The sequence below is a fragment of the Equus przewalskii genome, chromosome 7, assembly GCF_037783145.1.
Source record: "Equus przewalskii isolate Varuska chromosome 7, EquPr2, whole genome shotgun sequence".
In the NCBI taxonomy this organism is placed as follows: Eukaryota; Metazoa; Chordata; class Mammalia; order Perissodactyla; family Equidae; genus Equus; species Equus przewalskii.
Window position 1 is genome coordinate 79,792,454 of NC_091837.1, and position 20,620 is coordinate 79,813,073.

At 40.3% G+C, this 20,620-nt stretch overlaps 1 protein-coding gene and 1 long non-coding RNA gene across 4 annotated transcripts in view; one reads left to right on the forward strand and one right to left on the reverse strand.

The window, feature by feature from the left end:
• Positions 1-20,620, forward strand: part of CDH20 (cadherin 20) — a 199,456-nt gene that overhangs the window by 130,850 nt on the left and 47,986 nt on the right. For all 3 annotated transcript variants that reach the window (XM_070630223.1, XM_070630224.1, XM_070630225.1), the window contains 2 exons: positions 11,632-12,031; positions 20,178-20,472. In XM_070630223.1, coding sequence (XP_070486324.1) covers positions 11,786-12,031; positions 20,178-20,472 — 541 coding nt within the window. In that variant the 5' untranslated portion in view covers positions 11,632-11,785. The remainder of the gene's footprint in view (positions 1-11,631; positions 12,032-20,177; positions 20,473-20,620) is intronic.
• The window catches only part of LOC103559667 (uncharacterized), an 86,409-nt gene that overhangs the window by 18,907 nt on the left and 46,882 nt on the right, over positions 1-20,620 (reverse strand). The gene's annotated exons all lie outside the window — the stretch shown is intronic.

The window sequence follows — 20,620 nt, forward strand, 5'->3', positions numbered from 1 at the left end:
CCCCATCTTTGGCAGATCTACACTTAAGTCAGTGGGACACTTCCTCCCCTGCAGTCTGCTGCCCATCCTTCTCCCCCTGCCCAAGAAAGGGCAAGAGATTTCTTAATCTCCATAAGCAACCTGTTCCAGTTTATAAGCTTCACTGTCAGGAAATCTGTCTTTCTTTAAATCTCTTCTGCTACTGATTATGGCTATGTTCCTTGCTCCTGATTCCTAGGAGATGTCCATCCTTGGTGAAAACGAATTTAAAAAATTTGGATGTCTTCATTAAACTACACCTTGACTTTTTCTCCACCAGCCTTTAAGATTCCTTTTCTTTGGACACTGTAGGTTTCATCTTTAGGCCCATGTGGACTCCTCTGTACCTGCTCCAAGTTCCATCCTCAACTCCAACCCCCTTGGGGTTGTAGCTCTCAGAAACTGACAAAGAATCCCAGTCTTGCCTGGTGGTTCCTCAGGACCCTACTCTGTAACTATTACCATACAGGTGCCATGATTCTCTTTGAAATTAAATGCTGTATTGCTGAATCATTGTTCAATTTCTATTTAATTTAATTCTATTCCAAGTTCTATTAAATTCCTGCTTGGTGCCAACACTGTGCTAATTCTGAAGATACAGAGTTGAGAGTCACCACCCTCAGAGAATTCACAGGCTAGTGGGGAAAGCAGACCATGTGGGCTGTGCTGGCGGAATGGACAGAGTGGCATGAGGGCACAGAAGATAGGCCTGGTGATCAATAAATGCTTCCTGGAAGAGAGATTGCCAAGCAAAGGGCCTAGAAAAGGTATTCGTGATTGAACAAAAGAATGAAGGTGTTAAAATATAGGGTCTTTAGTTTATTTAGATGAACCAAAAAATGTGAGGGGAGAAGGGACAGGAGATGGCGCTAGAATGAAAGGTAGGAGCCAGATCATGTAGGTCCTTAAGTGCCTTGTCAAGGAATTTAGGTTTTATCAGCTAAGAAATGAGAAGCCATTAGAGAACTTTTAGCAGGTGAGTGACCTGATAAGATCCCTCTGGCTGATAACAGATTAGAACAGGGACACCAGTTAGGTTGCAGCAGGGGTGAAGGTATGAAGTTTATGGGGGCAGGGGGGGGAGGAATCTTCTGGATTTCTACTCGGATGGCTAGAAGAGCCATTCATTGCCCGGCTAAAGTAAGCAGAGACCCAACAAAGAAAAAATTAGAAGTCAAACTGGGAGGAAATGATATCCACTATGACCCACCAATCTTATTTGTTCACTGAGTTCTCATCTCCAGATGTTACTAGATTTTATTTTATTCATTATTGCTCTGTTCATATTTTAAAACTTCTCCAAAGAGCCTTGTGTCTAAAGCCAAGCCATGTCCTTTACCACCATCACTTTAATTTGTTCCACTTTGGAAAAATCCAAATGCTTAGTAATCATGACTTTAGATATCCTTAAAATTATGAATGAATATTAAACACTTGACACAAAACTTACTCCTATAAAATACTACTTGTCATTGCACTAAAGTTGAAAGTGATCCATTGATGATAATTCTCTAGTCACTCAGTACTGAACAGTCAGAGCCATATTTCTTAATTTGTTATGGCTGAGTAGGCATAATCAAAAGCTTTATATGTACAGCTTACACAGAACTCCTTCCCTTAGATACACCCGTCTCCGTCACAACATAAATAGAAATTGGCCATTCAGACAGAAATTCTTCTATATGTTTTTTAAAACCAAAGAATAGCTATTTCCATGACCTTCTAAACACAAAAACTTGCCTTTCTATTCTGAGATTACAAAAGTTCTTCCCCACTGAACTCAGTGGCCCTGGATGGCTTGGTTGATATTCCAGGCGTGGCAAAGTGTATTTTCTAAAGATGGTAACAGTAATATCTCTCATCCCCCAGGCTCTTCTGGAGCCTTGCCACTCCCCTGTCAAGAGGTGGAGTCTAATTCTCTTCCCCTTGTGAGTGCAGATTTTTGAGTGGCTCATAATCAACAGAATGCAGCAGAAGTGAAGCTGAGAGGAGTCTGAGGCTAGGTCATAAAAGATCATGCAGCTTCTACTTTGAGAATAGGAGCGCTCACATTTACCCTGACCATGTACACATTCCAACTGCCCTCCTGGAAGCCACCATGCTGTGAGGAAGCCCAAATTAGTCTGCATGGAAATCACACATAAAGGTACTAAATGAGACTGTGTGAAGAGACAGAGATGTCCCAGCCTCCAGCTGCACCAGACCTCTGCTGTCTCAGCCTAGCCACCATCTGACTGCAGATGCCTGAGAAAGCCCACACCAGAACCACTCAGCCAAGACACATCCAAATTCCTGACCCACAGAAACCATAAAAACTAATAAAATGATTGCTGTTTTAAGCTACTACATTTTGAGGTGATTTATTTCATGTCAATAGCTAGCCAGAAAACAGGAATTAGTGCCAAAATGATTCAGTAGGAAATCAAATGATGGAGGATCAGTGGATCAGATCCCCCTTTCCTCACTGCATGAGACATCTGTGCCTCTTGATCTAGGCCTCAGGCTATTTGGTGACCTTGATGCCAGGAAGCCTCGATTGGATTGATGAGCCTGAAATGACTGAGAAGATCCTGAATTCAGAACAGTTCTCACTCCCCATGAATGCCAGTCACTTCTGGGACCCATGATGGCTCCACTTTGCTTAGAAAGACCTAGTTTGGGACCAAGTTGTCTTGGGCCATTTGGGAATTTCTTTTTTTTTTATATCCCTTGTTTACATGGTGGAACTCCCCAAAAGAAAAATACTAACATAAGTATATATTCAATGATCCAATCAGAGACTAATAAAAACATTTTAAAAGGAAATGTAAATATAGTCATATGGTGAGGACTGGACTAATAAAGAGGATCTAGGTGCAAGAAAGAGGGGATTGTCAAAGGAACAGGTGCGAGTCGACCTGGAAAAGAATTAGAGAAAAAGATCTTCTCACATCAGCCCCCTTCCCCGAATTAAGGAGGTAAGAAGCTAAACCACCAGAGATAACTTCATGGTCACATGCCTTTAACTAAACAATAAAAAATATCACATAATTTTAAGTCACTGTAATTTTTCACATCCCAATTCCCTCATAAGGTTTCCAAGCATCTCTACAAAGGATTTTTCAACTTTATGTTAGAATAAGTGATGCCAAGGTCTAGAGTACATCTGATATGTAACAGTTTATTATATTTGTTGTCCAAGAACAAAAATATCATCTGTAAAAACTCACTGTTTTCTTGACTTTTGTTGCCTTTATACTGATTATCCATGCCTCTTAATACATTGCTGGTAAGAACAGATATTAAAATCAGCATTAAAAATATTAATTAACTCAAATTAAAAGCCTGAAAAGCAGAAAGAATAATATCAAACTGTTAAATACTTTTTACAGCTTAAAAATACATCAGCACTCAGGTAATATTTACTAAGCACCTATCATGTGCCAAATTCTGCACTAGTTATCAAGGATATGTGGAGAAAAGACAGGAGCTATGTCTTCAGGGAGCTTACAATATGGAGAAGGGAGAGACACGTATACAATCCTGAATAATGAAGAGCCATGACAGGAAACGCACACAGTGCTTTGAGAAGATAGATGAAAAGGGAAACACAAAGAAGTAAAAATAATTTTTTTAACAGAACTTAATCTATAATATTAGGTCATGATAATCTGTGATAAACCTTTAAAGAAGATTGTTATCATCATATTTGAGACTCAAAAAGATTAAGCAAATGCCAAGTGTTACACATTGAGTGGCAGAGCTGGAAATGGTCTTAAACCAAGATGTCCTGATTCCAAATTATGTGCCATTCTCCAAAACAGAGATTTTTTTTTTGAAAGCATGTATTGGAAGACAAGTTTCTCTTTTCCTTTAACAGAAGAAATAATAAATATCAATGAGATTTTTGTTTTGTCTTTCCTTTTTCTTGAACAGATTATCCAGTTGCCTTCTTATATTCCTTACACATTAGAAGAAAGAAAGATAAAATACCCACGACTCCAATAAGAGAGTGGGGATTCTGTAAAAGGAATAATACCTGAGAACTCAAAACAGGTCAAAAGCTCCCTGCCTGAGTTGAAGTTCCAGATCAGTTTCACCAAGTCAGCCCCAGGTCAGCAAGCGTCTGCCAGCTCCAATGCAGTGTGTGTGCTCCGCAAGAATTGTTCTAAGAGAGAGGAAAGAGCTCACATTCTTTATGCCCAAAGCTACTTTGAAGCTTTGGACTAAAAAGAGAAGGAAAGTTCTTGCCTCTTTAAATAATCAGGCATAGAAGGATGAATTTTTTATCCCTAAGTCTAAAACCAAATTTATTACCTTGCCTCTAACTAATGCCTCCTCCAGCTTTCTGCCATAACCTAAGCACAGAAGTTCCTTGTCATTGTTTTCATTTTTTCCCGCGCCCACCATCCTCCATATCTATTCAGTATGCAAGGGTTGGAGACTCTGCCTCCTCAAGAGTTCAGACATGGGGCCAATCATCTTTTCAGCCCCCAGGCTCCCCAGTTGAAGTTCTCCTTACTAATTTTCCCTGGACTCTCAACTGATCCCCCACCTCCTCTTCACTCCCCTCCAGCAACACTACTACACAGAGATTTGACTGGCTACGTTTGCATGCTCAAAAACCTTTAACTGCTCACCGTGAACAACTAAATATATTCCAGTCACTTCAGTCCAGCAATATTTAAAGCTCCTCGCTACTGTTTTTTGCCTGTACTTCCTGCCTCATCTCTCATTACTTTCCCAAATGGAGCCCATTCTCCAAGCAGATTAAATTATTCTTCTCCCAGAGAGGCCCTTTGCATCCTGTATCTGCACCTTTGCGCTTACATTTTCTTTCACTTGGAATGCCATCCTCTCTACCTTTCAAGGTCTAGTTCATATACTACCTTAACCTTTTCCTCCCTGATAGAAGTCATTTCTCCCACTTCCAACCTGGCCTAGCAGTTTGTTTTCTTGTGGCCCTTATCACAAATAGATCCGTGTTATAGTCAGTCGTCTAGGAAGCACATGCTGCAGAGTGGCTCCTGAGGAAGAATCCCAGTTCATCTGCTTTCATGATATGTCGCATTTGCAAGAGCTGTGGTGAAATACTCACACCATGGCTGAGTTCAAGGAGCTGGGAAGAGATGTGCAAATCGGCTCTCGTGACAGCCAGTAGGAGCTAACTCCAGCACACTATTATTCTTTGTTTCTTTGTAAAATGGGAAAAGAAAACCTTTTCGTGGCATTCTTGTAAAGATTAAATGACAAAGTAAATGTAAAATATTTAACACAGCCTGGCATAGAGTAAACACTCCGTGTTACTACTTCTGCTGTGATTGCTTCTGTTACTCCTGCTGCTACTAACAACACTATTGTCACCACTGCCAGTAATGGTATCATGCCCACGCCTACTCCTGCTACTACTTCTACTACTAGTATTAATGGTAGCATCGCCCCCACTAAACCCTAAACTCCTTGAAGGAGGGAAAGGGAATTAATATTTATTTAAGCACCTGCTATTTTCAAGCACGAGGCTTTAACCATCCACCAAACACTGTGCTAAGAGTTTCAGATATACTTTCTCCCTTAATTCTGACAATCACCCGGTGAGAGTCTATAATTATCTCCAGTTTTCATGTGGCAAACTGAGACTGAAAGAGTTTAATTTACTCAAGATTGCAAGATAAGAAGTGGTAGGGCTAAAACTGAAACTCAATTTTGTTTGGCCTCAAACCAACATATTAACATATTTGATTAAACATACTGGATGCTCAAGTATTTATAGAATTAATAAATTGTCTTAATTTTAGATAGCAAACTTGCTTTTGCCAAAAACCCTTCTTCCTATGGATTAATCTTTATGGTCCAGGGAAGACTATAGAATTGTCCTACCTGCCTAAAGTTCTGTACAAAGGTAAAGTTATAAGAGAAAATACCAAGTAGCAATTATTTGCAACTTCTTATCAAAGAAGAACCTTAGCCAAAGAATTACATTTAAAACACATGCTTTTTCCAAATGAACAAGCACAAATTTAATGCAATTATAAATGTCACATAAGACTAGAAATTAGTGAGCATGTGAGACAATGCTGAAAAATCAAAATTGATCATTCTTGTCTAACTGTAAGTCAAAGAAATTGCCTACAGACTGAACTGCAGTTTCATTAGCTTGATTAAAAGTGAAAACTGGAGGAAGGGTAAAGTAGGTCAAAAACTTCCCCACTCCTTGAGGATTAAAACATTTAGTAGATACTAAGTATGTGTGAAAAGATCAGTAAGAATCTATTTGCCATTCTTGGAGGATATGGAAAGAAAGACAGGGCACCCTCAACTGGAAAAATTGATTATAATGAGAATGGAAAGAAAAGAGGAAGTGGGCACGAACGCTAGCAAAAGGATTTCTAAAGTGGAAATTCCCTTATTCATGACCTGAGCTAGAGAATTTATAGCTAGAGGGTCAGTGTCTATACAGGATACACAAAGCAGGTTTTATTATGGAATTGATCAGGTTCTTCAAAGTCAGCTCTTAATTACATAATTCAAGCTTTCTACCATCTTTTTTTGTTTTACTTCTCTTCTGCACACATGGACACACACACACACACACACACACACACACATCCCTACCCTTACATAAAACCAGATATTGTTCCTAAACTCTTCAGTTAGGCCACCCTATACCTCCCCCTCAGCCACCGCCACCCCACAGTTCCATTTTTGAACTTCTTAAAACAGCACTCCCTCTCATAGACTAGTTTGGTTGTGAGAAGGAAATGAGGAACAGAAAGAACGAGTGGTGAGAAAAGGAAGATTAAGAGACTGATAATAGCTGAGTGAACGCTGTAAGAATGAACCTTTAGGCTCAGGATTTCCACAGTTTTTGAGGAACTTGGAGAAGCAGAAATTCATAGAAAAATAAATAATCAAAATTAGAATAAGCAAGAGTGATAAACACCTTTTCTAAGAAATCTCCATGGAAATTAAGTATTCTTAGTTTTTCTCTTCTGTTCAATTTTTTTTTAAGAAAAGGTAATACCATAATTCCTCAATTCTAAACACACCATCAACTTACTAACAGCTTCTCTGAGGAGTGGAAGAAGGAAATATGACCATATTAAATGTACGCATTGATTTTAAGATATATCCCACTTCAGAAATGTTAACCTTGGGGTTGGGGACAGTGTCATGAGGCAGGTGAGGTATGGAGTAGGAGAGTGGAAGTGAGAGCACAACCCAAATCCAGGAATTCTAGTACCTGGACAACCTCTTCTGGCTCTGCTGAGTTGATTGCACCTGTAGATGGGTGGCTTTGGGTAGGCTACAGAGTTGATGGCCAGAAAGGAAGTATGGACCTTCTACTCACTTAATGACTGCCCAGGAGAAAACTGAGATGGAACATCTGTAGTAAATGAAAAAGAATTCAAGTCAGAAAACTGTCTCATCTTTCAGCATACAAAACCATATTACACACCTTTCAAAACAGACCCCCAGTGGTAGACTTCGGTCAGTAGCACAGACATACACATCCAGACTCAGAAATGTTGAAAGTTTGTTTACAGAAGAACTGAAAATATTTTCTTTATGGGATTCCACAATAAGAATCTTGTTGTTTGTGAACTGTACGTCTTCAGAGATATCATCATCATATGAATTTTTCACTCCAATTCATACCCGCAACCACCTGCTCTGTTCTCTGTGGGTTCTATACTCTATACTGAAGAATTTTTACTCCTAAGTAAAATGCATCTGTTCATATTTCTCAAAAGAAACCCTTGACTGAGAGAAAAGAGAATGTTGTGACACCGAGCTGTGTTCCGATTTAATGCTGATGCACCTCACGGTACACTGTCATATTTCACTGTGATATCTAAGATCTTCACAAAGTTTCTTTTTTCTTTGTAAGTACATTTTTGAGGCTTCTTCTATAAGTAAAAGTGATAGCTTAAGAAGTTTAGCTGCCTAAAACGGCAACACCACTGTCTATATTCACCTTTCTAAAGGCATGAGGACACATCAGAAAATTAAAACACACCCCCCTTCATAGGGGGAGTCACAAGCATAGGCAACCGACTTTGTGCTTCTATAGAGATGTCATTTGAGCTTTACTGAGTAGTACTTCCATTAACCATAAAAAGCTCAGGAAAACTGGAGTAATGAAAGAAATCACGGGGAGACCATAAAAGCCCAGTTCATTTCAAGGAGAAAGCAGTAACCATCTCTTCCCCCTACATTTTAAATATCACATGAATTTAAGTAACAAAATAAACAATTCACTGAGAACACACTTTATGTACAACTTTAATTTCTTCCTACTGTGTTCATTACCAAGCTGTTTGCTTTCTTCAGGCAGGATGGGGGGAAAACTTTTAAAAGATTCATTTAACACAGAACTCTATTTCCACTAATGTATTCTTCGTGTGGCATATGTGGTTTTCCAAAGTTGATCTGTATATCCAAATAGACAGATATTAGTCTCTTCCTTTATAAGAACAACAGAAATTAGCCCCCCTTCAAACACATCATTGCTATTCTTATCTTGTAGGGAAAAAAAAAATCAATATGAGACCATATTATTTATAATAATTACAAACTGGTTAGTATTTCTGATAGAACTGATTTTCCCTTCACTTGTATAAAAACAGCTCTAATTGTGAAAAGAATAATTATAACTATTGTATAACCCAGATTTTGCTTTCTAAAAAGTTAGGCAGGGAGTATTTTTCATGCATTCTTCCCTGAGGAAGCAGGAATAAAGTGCTTTCCATCAACTGTAGTTATCAAGTTATTTCACACAGAAAGACTGTACAGGCACTGCGGGCTCTGATACCTCAAGTTTGTAGGGGGGAGAATGAGAGGGGCACACAGACCACCAGAGCTTTCACAGGATTTCCAAGGGCGCCACTGGTCCTAAACATCCCAAAGCCACTTTTGTATGTCATCAGTGAAAGAGAAGAATGTGAGGGCTTTGCACTAACGTGTGGGAGGGTAGGAGAAAGAGATGAAAGCTCTTGCAACCAAACCACCTACAAAATATTCATTGCGAAGATTCCAAAGAACGCCTTTTTTTCCCTTTAGCTCTTCAGGTCACACCTATAGTTAAAGATAGAGGGGTTTAATTGGTAAGAATGCATGTTTAGTTTGTAAGAGATGGGAGAGTATAAGGGACAGTACTTGAAATTCTTCAAAATGTCTTCAAATCTTATTCTCTCCAGAAAATGTAGACAGTGGAAATGGGAGAGGGAACCTTAGCATTCCCCCCCCACACACACACACACGTGCACCTGAGCTCTCAGAATCCAAAAGCAAGATAATAAATTAGCCAGAGAAAATAATCAAAATAATTGAAAATAATGCTTAGGCAAAAGGTACACGTGACACACAGACATTAAAGGAAATATGTTAAATCTAGTATATATACTGAGTTCTATCTTTGATAAATGCAATCCTAAAAAATTTTCTCTATCTACAGGGTTTTCTAATAGCTAGTCCTTCATTATGTTTCCTCATATGGAAAAACAGTGTTTGGTTATATACAATTAGGCTGGGCTAGAATCTTCTACTCAATGGTACTTATCACAGATGTAGAGATCTGTGACATAATACATATATGTTAAGCCTTTTCAGAATTTCGGTCAAAAAAGTGCCCACAAAATATGTTTCAGGTTCAGCTTCATTATTTTTACACATAACTCAGGTAATTTCTCCTTACATGACTGTGCAAATGTCAGTTGGCTTTTTAGTCATTTACAGAGCACTTTCACCTACATTATCCCAACAGAGCCTCACGGTAGTCCTGTGAGGTAGGGGGAAAAAGAACTATTATTGTTCCTCGCTTTCTATGAGGAAGGATAGTTCATAGAAGTGAGCAAGTCAGAGGAAATGAAGCTAGAACCACAGCGTCTGACGCAATCTAGCGCTCCTTGGGGAAGTTACAGATAGGTTTGTGTCTCACAATATACGGACTATTCCCTTTGTAGTTACCAATCACAGTATTCTGGCAATAGCTTTTTTTGGTAATGCCCTTTGTCCATCTTCTAGGTTCCTAAAAGCATAGCTATGTCTCACCAATCTTTTTCATTAGTTCATCTCCTAGGCTAGAGTTCCTTCTTCCAGAACATCTCCCCTTAGACAGAGATCAGAGAAACACGACTGGGCTTCTATCAGTCCAAAGACAGAGAGAACTGCTAATATTCGGTAACGCACCTTCTAGCACACTGTTCTTTATTAACAAACACTTCACCCTAAATAAGGCACACCTGGCTTGCTTTTACTTAACAGTCAACCTGCCTTTACAGCTAGAACTCCTAAGAGGCACAGCCTCCCATTCTGTTACAGAAATTCTATCATCTCCTCCACCTTTTTCCTCTTTATCAGTTCTCACTGAAGTGATTTCTTATGCAGAAATGAAATGGCATATTGTACGAAATGATTACATCTTTTGAATTCTTTTGTTCGTTTCAATAGTGAGTATTTGAGAGGAAGCTAAAATGAGTTCTGATGATGACAGGTGGCAGGTGGCAATTGAGTTAGCATTAATGCATTCATCTTAAACCACTTGTAGGAAGGGAGCATTATTTATTTGCATGGGTCTGAAATCCCCAAATACACACATTTGTTCTGAGAAGACGACAGCAGTTCTCCACATTAACAGTGAAAATATTAAGCCCACAGAAGACATTTTGGTTGTTTTGACAGAGTGGCTTGAGTGCTATGCCATCTCATTAAACCCAGCCAAAGTAAAGGAAGAAATGGTTGATGAGGTCATAGCTCAGGAGTGAGGTCACCAGCTAATCTGACTTCATAGCAAAAAAAGAGGTTTAACTGATGAAAAGGTGTCCCCAGGGTAGAAGTCAACATTCCTTTGCCTAAATGAGTCTTTCAGATCAGGAAAAATATTTGTTGGCTAGACTCTTACCTAGCCCACAGAAACATGTGACTAATCGCACTTTAAAGTCTGTCGTGAAGAATATAATGATTAACCGACCATTCAAACCCTACAAAGGTCACATAAGCAGCCCCTATCAGTGCTTCAGGCCAATGCAGTAAAGTGTGTAACTTGAATTTCACCATCAGCTCAGAAAATGATTAAAGTCAGAAGTGATCCATAGCAACTTATAAATGAAGTCCAGGATTCCTAATATTATCAATAACATGGGGTAGGCACAAGATAATTATAGGTGGCAAAAAAGATAGTTAGATTTTGCTTTTGGTTCTTTAGTGAGCCAAGAAAAGCAGTTGGGCTAATGAAAATACTAGTTATTAGCTGTAAATTTTGGAAATGAATGCTATTTTTAAGAGTTTAGGAGCCCGTCTGATCATAAATATTTCAAAGAGCACACTATTAATTCAAGCCAATCAATAATACAGCACAACCCTCCAGCTATATTACCAATGAGAAGAAATTTATTCACTAGTTTTTCCTGCTGAAATCCATATCCAAAGGTTTGGGATTGACTATAGCAAGATAAACTGTGTTCTTTTTATCAAAATATTATTTATTACTCAAACATTTCTAAAGCAATAACATGTTATGACTGTTTAACTCCTTGAGTAGAAAACTGAATATTTACTGACATTTCTTGAAAACTTGCTACAAGCCCACAGGAAAGGATGTGACATCATCACACTGTGTTTTCCTTAACTTGACAGGAAGTCAACTTCAAGCAGATTGACTTGAATTGGGATCTCATTTGGGAAGCATTAAGTGCCCAACACACTGCGTTGTATTTTTTCATTTGGAAAACACTCAAGTTCCAGTGGCTTTATCATCCTGTACTTTACTTCCTGAAAAACTGGCAATCCCATGTGGACTTCTGGTAGAATGAGCAATGCAAAGAGCTGGCTTGGACTTGGCATGTCCTTGTACTTCTGGGGATTGATGGACCTTACAACCACCGTTCTCTCGGGTACACCAACACCGCCAGGTGAATTAGAAGCGCTCCTGTCAGACAAGCCACAGTCACACTTGCGGACAAAGAGGAGCTGGGTTTGGAACCAGTTTTTTGTTCTGGAAGAGTACACTGGAACCGACCCTTTGTATGTGGGCAAGGTAAGAACTGCCAAACAGAAAGACAAATTATCAGATATAGAATATTGAAACAGAATATGAATATGAGTTGAATATGAAAGCTCACCTAGCCTGTGTCTGAGGCCTGAGAACAATTTTAACTAGTGGTATGTTATTTGACAGCAAGTTGAAATCTAATTTTTGCTTTGTCAGATACCAGTCAGAAAAGAAAGACTTCTTTCCTTGTTCTTGCCTCTGTTCTGAGTGGGAAAAACAGGGAATTGGATTTTGGAGGAAAAACCTCAGACCCAGCGAAAGCTATCCAAGTCCCCAAAGAGGCAGCAGCAGCCCGTGGAATGACAGGATGGGGAAAAAAGAAACTGGGAAACACAAAGGGGGAAGTAGAGGGTTTTTTGCTTTGTGGAGTTTTTTAAAGCATTTCCACAGGTGTTGCCTAAGGCCTAAATTCAATGGGGGGGGGAAAAAAAGAATAAAACATTCTTCATTTCAGAAGATCCTAGCATGTGCTAGGATAGTTAGAGACAATCGATGAATATATTTATAAACTTTATACTCTAATTCCCTTGATTTACCTATCATCATATCATTTTTAATCCAGGCTTTCTCCTATGTTTACTTTATTTGGATGTTAATCAGAGATCATTTCATGAAAGCAACCAAGTGAGAGAAAATGGGAAACAAGGAACTAATTAGAAAATAAATAATTCATTCAAATGACAACTTAAACACTTGGTTAGCACAGAGGTGAAGAGTATGGGTTTCAGAGTCAAACACATGTGGGTTCAAAATCCAGCTCTGCCAATTGCTTCCAGAGTGACTTTGGACACGTCACTAAGCCCTGTTAGCCTCCGTTTCCTCAAATGTCGAACAGGGATAATAAGAGAACTACAACTTCTTAAGAGTTGTCTACATAAGCTCTTTCCTCAACTCCCACCCACTTCTTAATCCAGTTACCTGACTTCTGTCCCCACTACTGCACTGATGTTGTGTTTTCAATGCTCCTAAGGACCTCCCTACCACCAAATCCAATGGTTTCATATTATGGAACCACCCAACAGTGGCCTTGGATGCTGCTGACTGGTCCCTGTTTCTTGATTCACTTTCCTTTCAGTTTCAAGATCTTCACAATCCCCTTTTTCCTCCTTCCATCTCAGCCTCTTTGCTGGTCCTCTTCCTCCACCTCATCCCAATTGTTCATGGTCTCGTAAGCTTTGCCCTGGACCTCTTCTCTATCCACGCTGAGTGGATTTGCCCTCCTATAGTTTTAAACACCTCCTCTAAACCAGTGAATCCAAACTCTCCATCTCTGGCTCAAACCACTTGTCTGAGTTTCAGGCTCATAAACCCTATTGCATAGGTGATAGTTCCACGTTTACGACTCACAGAACTCCCCAGTGCAGCGTATCCAATAAGGAACTCTTGCTTTTCCTCCCAAATTGAGTCTGCCCCCAGTCTTCCTATATTAGCATTGCCATCTCTCAGTTCCTAAAAGCAGAGATCTGGTGATCATTCCTCCCTTTCTCTTGCCCCCCCCCCGCCCCCCCCCCCCCCCCGCCACACACACATTCTCTCCACCTGCAAATTCTGTTAGCCCTATGCCAAAACAAATCCCAAATCCTTCATTTCTCTCATCTCCTCTTCCACTGAAATCTCTCACCTGTGCAAATACCTAGACTGCCAACCAGTCCCCTCACTTCTACCCACACTTCCTTCCAATCCATTCTCCATACAGGATCTTTTTAAACGTGGGTCAGACCATGTGACTCTGCTTACATCCTTTAGTGTCTTGAGGTTGTACTTTGAATCCTCAAGTCTCCTCCCCACAGTTTACAAGGCCATTCCTCTCTGACTCAGCCTGCCTCCTGGCCTCCCACCACATCACATGCTACTCTTTCTTGCCCTCACTCTTGTGTTCCAGGGATGTAACCTTCGGTCAGTTCCTACAACTTGCCAAGTTTTGCCTTGTTGTTCTCCCAGGATGAAATGCCCTACCCCTGGCTTCTCTCAGGGTTGGCTCCTCCTCATCCTTTAGGGCTCATTTGGAATCTAGGTCTTCCTTGACCAATCTCTAAGGCAGGCAGGCCCCTCTGTTAGATTCTCTCACTACCATTATTTTTTTCACAGCTCTAATCACAACCCATAATATCTAACTTACTTTTTTATTTACATTGTATTGTCTGAAACCCCAGACTAGACTATAAGCTCAATAAGGGCAAGGACATTGCTCCCATTTTATCCCCAAGGCCTAACCCAGCACCTGTCACACAGAAGGTGCTCAAAAAAGATATTTAATGAATGAGTACTCTATGGTGTAATAAGGATGAAATAAGCTAACACATGTAAAGTGCTTAGTGCAGTGTCTGGTCCAAAGTAAGATCTAAATAATCATTACCCTGTAGCAGTAAGAAATAGTAGTAGTAGTTGTTGTTGTAGTAGTTGCCATTGCCATAGTAATTGTAGTAGTAGTAACAGTAGCAATAATTGAGTAGTTGTAGTAGTAGCAGTAATTTTAGTAGTAGCAGCAGTAGTCATACAGTAATGCATACCTAAGGCAGCTGCAAATCTCTTGGCCTCAAAAATCTGTGAGATTTCTTTGACTTCTCCCTTTCCTTCTCTCCTTCCTTCTTGCCCAACCAGTCACCTCATCCTGTGAATATCTCCTTGCCAATTTCTCTCAGATTCACCTCATCCTCTCTAGCCTCTGTCATTACTGTGGTCCTTCTGTTCTTCATGATGAGATTAACTAAGTAGATGCTGCCTGTGTCCCTGTAGAGAGACTCTTCCATCCCTTCCGCCAGAACTCAAGACACTTATCTCCTTGAAGCACACTTTCCATCATGTCGCTCCTCTGATTAAGAAAGCACTGTAGCTCTCCAATGCTTATCAGAGCTCTTAGCATATGGTTCAAGGACTTCCAGAAAAGGACTCCTCCTCCCTTATCCAGCCCCTCCTACAATTTCTCAAATCTGGTCCTGATCTCAGCCAAGCTGTCTCTCCTTACTGGCCCTGATACATAAACCACGTTTGTCCCTACCCCAGATGTATGCCCATGCTACTGCCCTGCCCAGGACACGCTGTCACCTCCTCTCTGTTCCATCACATTCAAATTCCTCAGAGCCCCAGCTTAAAAGCCACTTCCATCATGAGCACATCTTCCATCTATTCAGAATTCCAGAGACTTCTAGCTACTCAACATTTTAAAAACATTTCTTTCAACTAGACATACATAGCTACTGCTAAAAAAAGTTTAAGAAAATACATTTGTATTCAGTAATTGCTTTATGTGCATGTACAATTTAGAACCCTCTTCCTCTTCCAAGGGTAGAAACTGAAACACCGTCCCTGCCTTCCCTAAAGCTGGCCAACACTGAGTACCAGCACAGAACTGGACATACAAAAATGCAGAAAGACATGGGTACCTAACATTTTACTGGGCTACCACAGTACTATGTGCCAGTCACATTCACATAGAACAGATCATGTAATCATCGTAACAACACTGTGAGGTAAGTATAATTCACCACTTGGGAACTAGGCTCAGAGAGGTTATGTTTGTTGCCCAAAGTTACACAGAAGGTAACAGGAAATCTGACACTGAAGCCATGGGCTTTCCTTTATGTTGCCCCCCATGTGGCCATGACTTTAGACTTAGCACTGAGAAATACACGGAAGGGTCAATGGTTTTAGGGTTGGAACCAGGAATCTAACCAAGCCTGACTGCTTCCTGACATTGGGAGTACTTAGCTGTGTAGCACCCTCTAGTACTCACAATTAGTGCTCACCCTTCACTAATTACCTCAACTCAGGACACAGGACACCCTGTGCATCTCTACAGTCATCCTGTCCAACCAACACACCAGCAACCAGTGAAAGTTTTTACCCTGAATTGGGTGTGTTACCTCCACATGAGGAAGATAATTACATATTTACTTACCCAGGCACTTTTCCCCCTTACTTTCTTTTGAAAGAGAATTCATCCACCTTTCATTCCCTCTCCCCCAGGGGCATTCAGCTTGTCACCTTGAGCTCTGGAAGATGTCTGTTTAGAGAGCCTGCCTGAGTATTTGCTTATTTCAGAAAGGAGTATGGTAACAATTATCAGCTGTAATTGGTATGGCCTTATAAAATCCACACTGGGCTTTCCAGGGACAAGGCAGTGTCTAGTTAAAGCTGGATTATATTGACATATGCAAAGAGGGGGATGCAGAGGGCTTGTGCTTGTGCACGAATCTGTGGTTCCAAGTCATTCTGAGGTTAACAACCACAGGGAAGCTGTCTAACCACAATTTTACACTTACTGCATTCCTGGAACTATACAAGGCACTATGAAAGATGACAAAAGGAGTGAAAATCACCCTTGTTTTTAAAATCCTAAATCAACTAAGATTTTTCATAATCTGCATGTACTTTCCATCATTCACTACTTCTTTGGCTGAAGATTTTATAGACTAAAGAATTATTAGGATAAGTAGGATATCCACCTGTCTTATTCTGTCTAGGAGATTTTTGGAGGAAAAAAAATGTTTTCCCAAAATATACATAACTATGTGCTGCCAACTCCACTCCAGAAGCTCCTTACCTTCCTCCAAAGAGCTGATGCTCAATCAGTGTTAGTTGAATTAAATATAGATAAATATAAAACACATTTTTATTAAACTGCCAATTTGCTGAGAAAAGCTGTTACTGTCTCTTCTTTGCAATTTTCACAACCAAATGTGTATTCAGTGGTTGGGAAACCCTGATATTAAATGAGCAATACTGTGCTGGTTATTAAGCTAGTGTCTCTCAGCAATATATTCACCTTTCCATACTCCACTTTGTGACACTGGTGCTGGGACTCTGCAAGCCACCATTTCTCCTTTTCCAACTATCTCCCTGATTGGGTTCAGACAGTAGAATGTACTAGAGGGAGAACAGGAGGCAGGAGGAGAGGGAAGGACCTTGCTCCTTTTACCTGGCCAGCAGTTGGTTCCAGTTTCTGGGTTTTTTCCACACTCCCAGAACCAGCCTCACCACACCCCCTCAGAAATACCAGCACTACTGGATGACACCTCTTCTCAGAAGTCCGAGTCTCAGTTCCATGGGAGCTGGGTGCTGAGGGGCACCTCCTCTAAGCTCCTGAACCCCCAGCCCCAGAGGACAGCACTCTCTCCTCAGAGGTCTCAGGCCTGCCTCCTCCAAACATCTAGGTCCCAAGAGCCCCAACCTTGGCCCTCCGTTCCCCCAGCCAGAGGGGCACTAACTGTTTCCTGGAATTACTACCTCTCTTATTCCTCAGTGTTCCCTTTTTGCCTTTTCAGGCTTCCTTATTAAATTCTCTCTGCTACAATAACTGGTGTAGATCTTGTTCCCTGACTGCATCCTGAACTGATACAATTATACTCCTCAGAAATCAGCTTTGTGTAAGCAGATCCTGGCCCCTTTCATAGCTGGTACTCTTCCTGTTCCTGAGAGGCCCCATCTGATTCTCTGTGGACATCCTCTCGCTCTCTCCCTCACTCTCTCCTTCCCCTCCCCCTCCCTCTCCTGCACACACACATGCATGCACAAAAGCATGCAAAAACACACTCAGAAGCTACCTGAAAGATTCTTGCTAGCCCTTTTCAAACAAAGGTAAAATGATTTCACAAAAAGCTTTAACACTAATCCTACACCCTACACCATTCTTTCACTAAAATTTTTTTGAACATTTACTACATGTGAGACCCATGCTAAGATGAAAGCCACCTGGTTCTTGACTTCAAGGAACTCACAGTCCAGAGTTCCTGAAATTCTTCTCCCAATACAGACGAAAACAAAGACAACAGATCTGAGGTTCAGCCCAGACTCTACTGACATCAGCCAGCTGGATGGCTCCTGAGAAACCAGAATCTCCTGCTGTAGAGGAGATTTTTAGATTTTTAGCCTTCTGTTACTTATTAAGCACTCTCCATGGGCAGAGCACTAAGGATCACAAGTATGCTTAGCTTTTTCAAGGTTCATAGGACAAAACTTTTTAGATGACAAATAGAACACCTCAAAACACCTGGGTACTTTCTTTATGTCAACTTCTATTCTTTCTTTTTCCCCTAGATAATCTGCCATGCCCTAAATTAACCTATTTCACTCTAAGTGAAAGTCCTATGCCACACACCTTAAAATCACATATATTTGTATCTATCTATATATATGTAAACACACAAATATACATATTTTTAATTTTAAAAAAATCCTGAGATCCTTGTCCTCCTCCTTCCAATTCCATTCCTCTGCCTGGGAACACAGTTCCAGACAGAATGGACTTTCATTTCTTTGTGGCCAAGTCCGAATAAAATGGCTTTCTATTCTATACAATAAAAGCTGGGCACCTCTGCTTTTTTAACTGCACAAATAGATGATTTGGATTGTGGGGCAAAAAATAATAATACTGTATATGGAATGAGGAAATGTGAGAACTTCATATTCTAAATAGAATTCTTTAAGTAGAAAAAAATCCACAGTGATTTTTTTGGTCAATTTTATTCTCTTATTTCCCTTCTCTAGATAAGACACAGCTGAATTCCTCTAGGCAGCAAAATGGTCGCCTGTGTGATTTGGCTGAGAGTCAATTTGAGATCAGCTCAAAGCCAGCCACAACCTCCAAACCCATCCTTGTCTGAGGATGTTGCAAATACATTTTCAGGTGTCTTCTTAGTGTCTGTGCCATTTAATCCTCAGACTAACACTGTCCCAGCAAAGCTTCAGGCAGCCTTCTGCAGCTTTTACCATTGGACTATGCACAAGAAAAAAGGCAACAAGTTGTTTTCGCTATCTCTGCTACACTCCTGGAGGCTTGAAGGGAGCAGAGAAGAGCTGGGCGTGTTAGTACCCTTTTCTCTATGCACGCATATCATCATCATAATTGACCCCATTTATAGCGTTCTTATTATGGGAAAGACACCGTGCTAGGTGCTTTACAGACATTAGTTTCTAATGATCCTGACAACCTTTCAAAGTAAGTATTAATGTTCTCCACATTTACACTTTGAGGAATTTGGGAGTAATAAACATTAAATAATTTGTCAAGGGCACTCAATTTATAACTCACATAGATAGTGTTCAGATCAGATATATTTGCCTCCCTAACCTAAGCCTAACACTGGTTGTCTATTTTATAAACTAAATCTTAGGAACTTCGACACTGAACTATGCAAAGTGCCAAGCAGGCAACAACAGTTAGTGGGGGCTGACTAACTGTAATTAATTTTTTGTTGCCCCCTTTAGAGAGAGACTGTTATTTAAAAGATAGCACAAAATTCCAGGATTCTTGACACCCATATACATTGTCTATAACTAGAGATGCAGAAATGTATTTCTAGGCTTAATATAAAAATAGTGCCCCTGGACTCCTTTTGAGAATCACTACGAAGTAATTTGGGAGGAAATATAGTTGGATGGGTAGATGAAAGCATGTCCCTAACTCAACCATCCATATGTAGATTTGAATGATAATTATGAGCCCAGGTCCCACCAAAAGGAAAGACACACTGATGCAAAGAATAATACCTAGCAGTGAAAGTCTGTTTTGACACCTGAAACAAGCAAGCATAGTCCTACTGAATGAAACAACGGAATCAGGATTACAGAGTCAGAGCTGCAAGAGCCCCTGGAGGTCACTGACTATTTCCCGTACACTGGAGTAGCCTATTTATTAATCATTTCATTAGGTTTTCAGCCAACTTGAATGGTCATGAAGTTTTTAAAACTGCAAAACCTAATTTATATCAACACTTATTTATTTTAATATGTTTAAGCCTGTCCATTTGTTTTCTTAAGTGGAAATGTTGGGTTCCTCCTTATCAGGCTTGCTCCTCTTCTCACGATGGGGACCTACACTTTCCAGAAGTCCTGTTCTCTATACTTCTCAGGGAGAAGAATTTAAAATAATAGTAAGTTCAGAATACTGAATGTGACTTGGAAAAACTTTACTTATTCATCAAGTAAAGTAACAAACTTTACTTATTCACCTATATTTGTTCTTTGATACAAGCATGTTCAAGTATATTAGTTCTTTGTAGACAGACGTTTTAAACATTTAAGTGAAAAAAAAAATCTTACTGTCTGAAAGGAGGTCATAAGTTGGGACCAAACTGAAGTTATTCCAACACCTATTCATCTCCATAATGAGATTTCGGTGTTTTTTCCTCAGCTCCATTCAGACATGGACAGGGGAGATGGATCCATCAAATACATCCTCTCAGGAGAAGGCGCAGGTGTTGTGTTTACCATCGATGACACCACTGGAGACATCCATGCCATCCAGAGGCTCGACAGAGAGGAAAGAGCCCAGTATACTTTAAGGGCTCAAGCCCTAGACAGGCGGACAGGCAGGCCGATGGAGCCAGAGTCAGAGTTCATCATCAAGATCCAAGACATCAATGACAATGAGCCCAAGTTCCTAGATGGACCTTATGTCGCCACTGTGCCAGAAATGTCACCAGTGGGTAAGGTGGAGATTCACTGATTCTCACAAACAGCACTTGTTCTACAGAAGATCCTCCTGTACATATGCAGAAAAGGAATGTGCAGAACAGCTCACAAATAATAAAAAACAAAAATGACAACCAAGTCCTTAGGCAGGAAGCTACTTAG